Source organism: Sceloporus occidentalis, unplaced genomic scaffold (assembly GCF_023333645.1).
Source record: "Sceloporus occidentalis isolate IW3139 unplaced genomic scaffold, rSceOcc1.0.p SCAF_3, whole genome shotgun sequence".
In the NCBI taxonomy this organism is placed as follows: domain Eukaryota; kingdom Metazoa; phylum Chordata; class Lepidosauria; order Squamata; family Phrynosomatidae; genus Sceloporus; species Sceloporus occidentalis.
Window position 1 is genome coordinate 18781368 of NW_028316983.1, and position 11352 is coordinate 18792719.

Here is an 11352-nt window from a genome sequence, read left to right on the forward strand (position 1 = left end):
TTGTATGAGCTAACGATGGGGGTTTACTGCAAGTCTCAGCTATAATTTCCCTATCTTGTTGGCTACACTGAGCCTAAAGGATGTTGTTGTTGTTGTTGTGTGCCTTCAAGGCATTTCTGAGTTAGGGCAACCCTAAGGTGACCCTGTCACCATGTTTTCTTGACATAATGCTTTCAGAGGAAGTTTGCCCTTGCTGCCTTTCTCTGAAGTTAAGAGAATGAAGTTTATCGCATCAGTGCCTGAAACGTTTCTATTCTGTTCCCAAAACGTTTCAAGAGATAACGTTATGGGAACGGATATTATCGCATTCAAAAATGTAAAATGTTCCGAGAACATTACGGGAATACAATTTACTGCATTTGTCCTTATAGGAAGCGTGATAAGTATGAGAACGTTTCAATATTTGCGCATGTGTATTTGTAACAGTGTATTCTTGTTCATGAGTACCACATACACAGAACAAAAGGGTTTTACAGGGAGATATTTGTGCAAACACAACCTAAATTTTTTATATACACACATACATATAGACACACACACACACGCACACACACACACACACATGTCAGCAATCTATGCTGCTTGAAATCGCGGCGATCGCCGTGGTTCCAAGCAGCATCCTCCTCCCCCCGGCTTGGGAGGAAGCCTAGGCTTGCTCCCAGGCCGGGAAGAGGCGTGGGGGCTGCTTGGAATTGCGGCGATCGCTGCAGTTCCAAGCATCCTCCTCCTCCTCCCGGCTTGGGAGGAAGCCTAGGCTTGCTCCCAGGCCGGGAAGAGGCGCGGGGGCTGCTTGGAATTGCGGCGATCGCTGCGGTTCCAAGCATCCTCCTCCTCCTCCCGGCTTGGGAGGAAGCCTAGGCTTGCTCCCAGGCTGGGAAGAGGCGCGGGGGCTGCTTGGAATCGCGGCGATCACTGCGGTTCCAAGCAGCATCCTCCTCCCCCCCGGCTTAGGAGGAAGCCTAGGCTTGTTCCCAGGCCGGGAAGAGGCGCGGGGGCTGCTTGGAATCACAACAAGGCAGAACATGGGAACGGAAGTAAGAACCGATTACTTTACCGCTCTGACATTTCTTGGACCGTTTTAAAAACGTTTCCACAAGCTTGGATCACTTTCTCATCCGTTCCCTCCAAAGAACACATATGGAACACTTTGAGGGGTATGTAGAACGCGATGGGAACCCGATGGGGACAGAAACGTGCGGTAAAGCTGAAAGTGTTCCGTTCCAATCGGGTTCCAAAAATGTTCTCGGAACGCGATGCGATAAACTCCAATATGACTTGCTGAAGATGACTGAGTCAGTTTCCATGGCATATCAGGGATTCAGACACTTAAAGATAGACAGGAACAACAACAAGAAGCCAACAATCCTATGCTGGGAGAAAGGTGGGATATAAAATAGGTAGGTAGGTAGGTAGGTAGGTAGGAAGACACACAGACAGATGATAGACAGGGTTTTTTTTTTTTTTTTGCAAGAAATCCAGCTGTGTACAGGAAACAAGGCTGTAGTTTCATTTCTCTTTTTGCAGAGAGTTGGAGTTAATACGATAGAGCACGGGGCAATTCTTGAGGGAAGCAGATGCCACACATATGTATCATTTTCCACCCTAGACTCTCACACCCACCCATTTATCCAGAAATGAAAAAGAGAGAAGCCTTCTTTATTTTGACAGGTGGGGGGGACATGGGGGCAGCAATCAAATGGAGAACTGTAACCCCTAGAGCTGTGCTCCCTGAAGACAAGTTTATCTGGCTTGGGCTCAATTCTTTTGGCAACGGAATGGGGCTCAGGAGGTTTTCAGGAACCACACAAAAAACCCTCTGTGCAACAGATGAGTCATGGGATACAATTCACTTTTCACATGATTTTAAAGTTTCTGTTGTGCTTCAAAAACCAGCAGGACCTATTTGGCCAGAGTCAGCTATGTCGAAAAAATTAATCAATACATTTGTTGCTGCATGTCATGAAGCTGTTTCCCACTTAAGCAACACTAGGTGACTCTACTGTGGGGTTTTCTTGGCAACATTTATTTCTAGGTTTGTCATTCCACTGATGCTGAGAGAGTGTGACTTGCCTAAGGACACTCAGAGGGTTTTACAGCCATGCTGGGAATTTAACGCTGATCTCCAAAGTCATAGCCCAGCTCTCAAAACACTATACCATACTGGTTGTCTATCAGCCTATGGCCATCCCATGAATTTCATCATGTTTTCTTAGGCAAGGTAAATTCAGGTGATTTTACAAGTTCTTTCTTCTGAAATATCACCTACAGCATGGTTGAGCAGGGGATTCAAAATCTGGTCTCCCAGTTTTCTCATCCAACACTCAAACCACCAGATGATACTGGCTTCGAATGTGTCCATTATTTGAATTTTTGTCCTTCTGTCACATACTGTCCTAATTTAACAGAGAGAGTCCCAATTAATCCTCTACAGTCCCACTTTTTCATCTGCTTTTAAAATGTCCTAGTTTCTCTTCCTTCCTCCAATTTTCTTCATTTTTCCTTAACTTACTTCAATTGCTGCAAATTGAGTTCAAAGTGCAAAAATAGTTTGTATTCAGTTAACCCAGCAGGAGGGAGTAGAGAGAGGAGAGAAGGGGCAGAATATTGTCCTTCCTTGTAGGTTTGAGTGAAAGCAAACTGCAACAATCATTCCTATCTTGTGTATTTTTTGTCACTAATAATTACTTTTGCTATCTTGATCACACTGATATTACCTGGCTATAAGTGTCACGGTTTTTATCTGTGAAACACTGGAGGATATGCTATCATACCCATGAATGGGAAGAAGATATTGTTTTATTCTAATCATGAATAATCTTTCTCATGCCATTACCTGCCATGCAGCCAGGGAATCTGACACTAAAGGCTTTCTCAAAATCTTCTTCTGACATCCAGCGTCCCAACTCGCTTACTCCACTTTTGGGGAGTGGGATGGTGTCTCGCTGCTCCTGAGTGACAATGACAGTTTTGCTTTCAATTCTTGCTACATCTCTTGGATCTGTGCAAGCCAACCAGCTGCAGGGAAAAGAAGCAAGACATTTACACTTTAGTCACGTGGGTAGAGGTTTGTGCATTGGACCAGAACTCTGGGAGACCAGGGTTCAAATCCCTGCTCAGCCACAGAAACCCACTAGGTGACCTTGAGGAAATCACACTTTTTCAGCCTCAAAGGAAAGCAAATGGCAAACCTCCTTTCAACAAATCTTCCCAAGAAAACCCTGTGATAGGGTTGCTTTAAGTCAGAAACAACTTGGGTCTAATCTGCACTGCTTTAGCTGCTATGACTCCATCATATGGAATCCTGGGATTTGTAGTGTTGTGGCACCAGAGCTTGCTAAAATCTCTCAGAAAACTACAAACCCCAGAATTTCATAGCATTGAGCCATGGCAGTTAAAGCAGCACCAAAGTGCATTGTTTCTGCAGTGCAGATATGACCTTAAAGGAACACAACAACACATAGATCATAAAACTTGACAGAAATGCAATATCTTGTCTTCTTATTTCAAGACTATCTACAACAATGGAGTGTTTGTTTGTGAAAGGAATATTATTTATACTAGACACAATGCACTGACTCCTGTTGAAGTTTTGCTGATTTAACTGGATTTATTCCTGATGAACACGTTTGAAGAGTAGAGATCCTGTTAAGTTCTGCTAAACGCACAGGAGTTTTTAAACACATTGTTGTCAAAATAAGCTATCTTGCTCAACATATCCCAAACTGGTATCCTCTAGGCTTGCTGAACTGCAATTCCAAAAATTCCCCAGCTAGCTGTGGGGTTCTAGAAGTGGTAATCCAACAGATCTGGAGAGTACGAGATTTGGGAAGGCTGATTCAATGCATGACCTAAGCCAGGTGTGGGGAAGTATAGCCTATAAGCCATGTGTGGCCTCTGGACTCCATGTTTGTTGCCTTTGACAACCCTCTAGGAGATCTTCAAAGCTCCATGAAAGCCCAAACTTAATTTTAGGGAGGTGATTTTGGGGACAATTGTCACTTCAAAATGGCTCCATAAATGCATCATTTTAACTTGCTCCTCTTCCCACTCAACCTTCTGTCTGCCTAAAATACTGAAAAACATCCTGGCCAAAAAGAACAGCAACCAGAAGTGGTATGATATCATAGAATCGTAGAGTGGGAAGAGTCCACAAGGGCCTCGGCTTAAAGACCTCCAAGGAGGGAGACTCCAGTACACTCCGAGGGAGTGTGTTCCACTGTCGAACAGCCCATACTGTCAGGAAGTTCCTCCTAATGATGTAATGGAATCTCTGCTCCTGGAGCTTGCATGTCACTTTTGGTGCACCAAGATGACCCAGTGTGGTCCATCAAGGCAAAAAATGATCCTCACCCCTGGCCTCAGTGCACTTCTAACATCCCCAATGGGGAAGAATTTGTAGGAGATTTTCAAATGGAGCATGGTGGAGACTGATGACACCTTTATGATTTGAAATTTTTGCAGACCTACAGGCATTGGATAAGAGGAAGCAAACAGCAGGCACTCCTACAAGGTTGCAGATGCTAACACTAGATCCTTAGAGAGAGATGTTAGAAGGAGAGACAGAGAAAAAGACTATATCCTAAGGTGTCTTCATCTCTCTTTCTCTCATTTCTTCCCCCTTCTAGGTATTCTGACTAAATATTTTCCCTTGCATCTACTTCCCCTCTTCAAGTAGAGGAGGTAGACCCCGAAGTTTGGAAAAGTCTGTTTCATTTTAGACTATGGCCCAGCAGATCCTTAGGTGACCAACACTGAGTCTCATGAAATCTGTAAAGTAAATTTGAGAATTTTTAGAAAGTTCTTATTGAAGAAAAAAGAAACACACACACACACAAACCCAGCAAAAATGTCACTCCTCCCTACATTAAAGCTACAGCTCCTCCATTTACAAAGTGGGTGCTCTATATAGGGATGAAATGCTACAAAGAAAAGGAAGGGCATTTTAAATCATACTTTCTCATAATAAAATAGCCAATGGGACCAAACAGCAGCTGATCAGTGGATTTTTCTACCAAGCTCCATCCATTCGCACTCCATTAGCAACCATACAACATTAGTTATGTTATTACCAGTTCTCATATTTCCCAAGCTTTTTAATCATGCCGTGTTCTTCCATGAGCTCGAGGATCTTCTTGTTCTCATCCTCCGAGCCATCACAGATGTGGATGGCCTCTGGCTGGCATAGCCTGGCATTGCTTTCAATGAAATTCCTTGCATCTAGTGCCAGAGTCTTCAGGTCCCCCTGGACAACCTTTGGGGGGATGCTCCTCTGTTTCTGCAGCTGGGATGGCATTGCTGCTTCTTGCCAGATGGTGAGGGGAATCTGGCTATATGCCAGGTGATAAAAATAGCCAGCTGGGAAACAAACAAACAAACAAACAAAAACAAAAAACCCAGTGTGTTGCATCCTTCAGTGACAGAGATATAGGAAGGTATCTTATGATTTCCTTTTCTCTCTCCATGCCCTTTTTCTTTTGTGTCATGTCTTTTTTTAGATTTTAGACCTGAGGGCTGAGACTTTGTCTCCCAGCTCCCTACAAACTGAACTGAAAGCCACCCATACAAAGTAGGATATTAATTCAACTAGTCAATCAATCAGTTCCGAATTGCAGACCATTCATCTCCCTGGCTCAATATTATCAATATTATCTGCAGCAGGGGTCAGTAACTCCAAAGGCAGTTTTCTCACTCATGCCCCCTAGTGGGGCACACCAGCATGCCAAAGCCCCCAGGGCCCCTAATTTTTTTTAAAGCTGGATGATCTTTTGCCTAACCCCTCTGCTCAAACCTGCAGCAAAATACAGAAGTTTTGCTCCTGTTACTCCCCTTCCTGCATAGAAGCCAAAATAATTGGCCAAATATTGGCTGAAATCTAAACACAAAGTGAACAACATCACTTCTGGCTCATGTGGGGCCAGTTTTTTTATTATTATTATTTCAGGGGGGTTGAAGTGCAAAACCACTGCATTTTGCCTTTTTTTTTCTTTTTCTTTTTTTTTTTTTTTTTTTTTTTTTTGGAATTGTTTGGGAATTTTCTGAGTCAAAACAAATATTAGAATCATAGAATCATATAATCATAGAGTTGGAAGAGACCGCAAGGGCCATCCAGTCCAACCCCTTGCCATGCAGGAACTCCAGATCAAAGCATCCCCGACAGATGGCCATCCAGCCTCCGTTTGAAGACCTCCAAGGAGGGAGACTCCACTACACTCCTAGGAAGTGTGTTCCACTGTTGAAAATTTCCTAAATTTTGGTGGGTGGAGTTTGCAGGCCCATAGCTATATTTTTAGGGGCCCTGGGGCAGAAAGTACATTTGGGGGCCCTCCTTTTTCTGAGCGCATCGTTGCCATGATGTGCGATCACCGAGGCAATGATCCGGGGGAGAAAGTGACAACCTCTGGCCGCCCCTTTCTCCTCATCTGTGCAGCCCCTTATATATCACAAAAACTTCAGATATTCTGAGAGAGTACAAGATTTTCTTGTATTCTCTTCGGGGGCTCCTTTGGCTGGGGGCCCCGGGGCGATGCTCCAGTTGCCCCAGCCTAGCTACAAGCCTGGGAGTTTGGGGGCTGCTGGAGCCACACTTTGAGCCCCAAGGATTGCACCTGGCCCATGGTCCGTATTTCTCCCACTCCTGGTCTATAGTGATAAACAGCAGTTCTCCAGTGTTCTAGACAGGAATCTTTTTCCAACTCACCTGAAGACAATGAGGATTGAAACTGTGCCCTTGCACTTGCAAAGCTGTTCTCAGTCATTAAGCTCTTCCCCATGTATTTTTCCCCAAATTACAGTTGGCTCTCCATATCTATGGATTTTTTTATCCACAGCTTCAACCATCCACAGCTTGAAAATATTGAAACACACACACACACATAAATAATCCAAAAAACAAACCTTGTTTTTGCCATTTTGGATAAGGGACACCATTTTATTATCCATCGTATTTGATGGGACTTGAGCATCCACAGATTTTGGTATCCATGGGGGGTCCTAGAACCAAACCCCAGCAGAGGGCCCACTGTACATTAAAAAAAGCACATAAGATCACATTTTTAATGATTAAAAAACCATGCAGCTAATATACTGTACAGTACTTACTTTTCTGGGTAAGACTCTGTATTTATCTTTGAACAGGATTTGGCTGGTTTTCTTGGGTAGTTAAGTGCTGTTCACTACAAGATCTCTGTGAGATCTCTAATTTTCCAGAATGCATCTTCTCTTCTTAAATACTCTTCTTCTGTTCTGGTCCATCCCACTGACCGGAGCAAAAGAGGCCTGTCTGTTACGTCATTCTCTGAAAACGTGGCTCCTGGCTGTCAGCCAAGGATGGACCATGTCACCAGAAACAACTCACAACCACAGTCCCCCAAGAGTTTATCATTTAACCAGTTTGATTAATAAGTGCTTGAAATTGAGACTTGTCAGCTTTTACCATCTCACTGTTTTCTTCCAAGCCAGTTTTACGAAACATCTTGGCCACGCCAACCTTTGGCCTAATTCTGTCCCAAACTAGGGAACTTGTCGTCACTTTTTCATACAAGTGAAATGCTGGGAGCTCACAGAGAAAGGGAGACCGGATGGTTGCAACAGCTGGGCAGTTATGTGTGCAATGGGTAGAAAAGCTGGTTGCGTTGTCACAGCAACTGGCCTTTGGCTGTAAACTGGAGGCTCGCCCCAGGCCTGTTTACTCTCGCCTTAGATATATCCTTTGGCATGGGGGAATAAGAGCAGAACTGAATAGCAGTGGGAAGGAAAGCAAGGGAATAAACAACATTTGCATGCAATGCACACAGTCCAGTTCCCATATTCCAAATAAACTGAGGTAAGGGAGCTTTAGTTTGGTAATGTTTTGAAGTTCATTGGTAAGATGTTTTCTGTCCTTTGTATCCTTGCATCACTCAGAAAGACTTCTCCTTCCCTTCCCCCTTCTTTCCTTCTCTTTCTCTCTTTTAAAAGAAAGTAGCCTTAGTCCAAGCCAAACTCAAACTTTTGACACAAATCAGGGTCAATCCATGAAAGTTTGCCACTCGAAGGAAAGGACAAGATGGTATTCCTCTCCATTTCACATATAGAATCATAGAATATACAATCATAGAGTTGGAAGAGACCACAAGGGCCATCCAGTCCAACTCCCTGCCATGCAGGAAACCACAATAAAAGCATCCCCGACAGATGGCCATCCAGCCTCTGTTTAAAGACCTCCAAGGAAGGAGACTCCACCACACTCTGTCGAACAGCCTTTACTGTCAGGATGTTCCTCCTAATGTTGAGGTGGAATCTCTTTTTCTATAGCTTACATACATTGTTCTGGGTCCTGTTCTCTGGAGCAGCAGAAAACAAACTTGCTCCATCTTCACTATGACCCCCCTTCAAATATTTAAACAGGGCTATCATATCACCTCTTAACGTTCTTTTCTCCAGGCTAAACATCCCCAGCTCCCTAAGTCATTCCTCATAGGGCACAGTTTCCATACCCTTCACCATCTTAGTTGCTCTCCTTTGGACATGCTCCAGTTTATCTGCATCCTTTTTGAATTGTAGTGCCCAGAACTGGACACAATATTCCAGGTGGGGCCTGGCCAAAGCAGAATAGAGTGGCACTATTACTTCCTTTGATCTAGACACTATACTTTTATTGATGCAGCCTAAAATTGCATTGGCCTTTTTAGCTGCCGCATCACACTGTTGACTCATGTTCAACTTGTGGTCTACTTGGACTCCTAGATCCCTTTTGCACGTAGTCTTGTTCAGCCAGGTGTCGGCCAGATCCTATATCTGTGCATTTCATTTTCCCACCCTAAGTACAGTACAGCACGCCCACGTCATACGCGGGTGTGCTATACACGGATTTGGGCATATGCTCAAACCTGTATAGAGCCACGTGGGAGTGTGCGGGGTGCAAGGGGCGGCATGTCCCATTGGAATCAATGGGGGGCGCGACTGTGGTGCGTGCGCGCCACCACATGCACAAGCCCCATTCATTCCAATGGGGCTTGAGCATGCACGGAATTCGGCTTACGCAGTGGGGTCCAAAATGGATCCCCCACATAGGCTGAGGGCACATTATACCTTACATTTCTCCATGTTGAATTTCATTTTAATAGTTTTGGCCCAGCTTTCTAATCTATTTGAGTCATCTTGAACTTTTATCCTCTCCTCTGGGGTATTAGCTACTCCTCCTAATTTGGTGTCATCTGCAAATTTAATAAACATGCCCTCCGTTCCTTCATCCAAGTCATACATAAAGATGCTGAACAGGATTGGAAATTACCTGAAGGCACACAACACAAACACATATGTCTTTAAATGACAGGCTGTGAACAACTATTGTTGGTATGTAATGTATCCCTGTGTCTCAAACTCATAGTCTCAAACTGGGACAATCCTGAACTGACAAACTTAATTGCAAGTGTGCATCTGAGGTAACATTTAAGGCTGTAACTTGATTTGCCAGTCAACATTAGTTTTTAATTTATTTTGATGGTGATGTTTATTTATGGGTCAGTGAAAGAACTGCTGTGACAGCCAGTATGGGGTAGTGGTTTGAGCTTTGGGACTATGACTCTGGAGACTAGTGCTAGAATTCTTGCTCAGCCATGGAAACCCACTGGTTGACCTTGGGCAAGTCATACTGTCTCAGCCTCAGAGGAAGGCAATAGCAACCCCCACCACCACCAACAAATCTTGCCAAGAAAACTCAGCAATATGTTTGCCTGAAGGTTTGCAGAAGTCAGACTTGGAGGCATACTACAAAAGAGCTGCTGTAATATTTGTTAGTGGCATAAAAAAGTATTTGAGAAAGACACTGGAAATGTAGCATAGGCGCGTTACAGACCGCCTGTTTGGGGAGGCCTGTAACTGGCCCTTTCCCCGCTGGATCGGGGTCTCAGCTGCCACAGCAGCAGCCTCTGACGCCCCAATCCACCGCTTTCCAGGCTGCGGGGAAGTGGCAAAAGGCCGCTTCCCCGCGGCCTGGAAAGGGGTGTCCTTGGGGCTTGAAGCCCCAAGGACACCCGGCGACGGCGAGGAGGAGGAGAAAGGGGCCGCTTGTCCCCTTTCTGCTCTGTGTTGCTGGCGCAGCCATGTAAAGTCTGCGCCCAGCGACGCAAAGTGGAAGGAGCTCCGAAATGGAGCTCCTTCTGGGGTTGCAGAAAGGCGCCCCAGGCACCCTCATGCAGCCTCACTTCGTCACTTCCGTGCCGCCCCGTTTGGAGGCAGCGCGGTTGTGACGTAGTCATGGCGGCGCCCATGTGTATAGGGCACTGCCATTTTCTACACGCTCCACGCATATTAGGTTTGGGGGCGTCAGGAAATGACGCCCCTTCCTAACCCTAGTACACACAGAGCGCGTACTTAATGCCCATCTGTAACGGGCCAGAGTTCATGTCTTGTATAGTAAGATATTATTCAGTGGCACAGTGGCAAATACTGAAGTGAAGACATTCAAAATGATAGTCCCTAGAACCTTGCCGGCAAAGATAACTAAGGCCCTGTACAGACGGGCCGTGAAGAACGAACTGAGTACGTGCTAGGGTTGCCCGGGAGCGTCCTTCTCAGACACTCTCTAACCCTAGGACGTACTCAGTACGTCAAAATGGCGGTGCCCTGCCTACATGGGTGCCACCATTCTGATGCCACATCACGTCCAAACGGCGCGGCACAGCCGTTATGTCCTGGTGCCATGATAGGCCGCTTGTGGTGGCCTAACCGCGCCACAGGAAGGAGCTCCGAAATGGAGCGCCTTCCTGAAGGGTGCCTCATTTCCAAGGCAACTAGATTGCCACGGGAACGGCGCTGGGGGAAAGGGGCCAAGCAGCCCCTTTCTACCCTGGCTGCAGCTCCCGGGGTGTCCTGGGGCATGAAGCCCCAAGGACACCCCTTTTCGAGACCAGGGAGGAGCGGCATTTTGCCGCTCCTCCCTGGTCCCAAAGAGCACCGTATTGGGGTGTTTGGGCTGCCGCTGTGGCTGCCCTGGCCCCAATACGTTGCGCAAAGGGGCGGTTGCAGCCCGCCCCAAATTGGCAGTCTGTATCCCGCCAATGATAATAAAGTAATCAGATAGCTTTGTCAATGTCTATGTGTATGTGTTTGCATTTTCAAAGAGGATCTCTTCTAGGCATCAGAGAGAAAGCCTTTATCTCAAAGTCAACTAAACAGTCCTAATAGTTTTGATCCTCTACCAGAGGCTGGTCACGCAAGACCTATTTGCTACCCGAAAATACTTCATGTTACTCTGTATCACAACATTATATTGTTGCTGGGAAAATCTGTCCCTTTCCCTCCCACCATAAGCAACTATAAGAATTATATCATAGCTCAAAGGGAACAAGAAAATCTGAGAGTTGGTGGCAG

At 45.5% G+C, this 11352-nt stretch overlaps 1 protein-coding gene across 4 annotated transcripts in view; it reads right to left on the reverse strand.

Annotated features, from left to right (window-relative positions):
* LOC149315617 (phosphoenolpyruvate carboxykinase, cytosolic [GTP]) overlaps positions 1-7503 on the reverse strand; it is a 31642-nt gene extending 24139 nt beyond the window's left edge. For 2 of the 4 annotated variants that reach the window (XM_089513755.1, XM_089513752.1), the window contains exons 1-4: positions 7099-7389; positions 6895-7018; positions 5070-5355; positions 2834-3015 (exon numbers count right to left, since the gene is read on the reverse strand). In XM_089513755.1, coding sequence (XP_089369881.1) covers positions 2834-3015; positions 5070-5293 — 406 coding nt within the window. In that variant the 5' untranslated portion in view covers positions 5294-5355; positions 6895-7018; positions 7099-7389. Of the gene's footprint in view, positions 1-2833; positions 3016-5069; positions 5356-6894; positions 7019-7098; positions 7390-7432 lie in introns of those variants that run through there. The other 2 variants (XM_089513753.1, XM_089513754.1) reach the window with 2 other exon arrangements.
* Positions 7504-11352: the final 3849 nt, after the last annotated feature.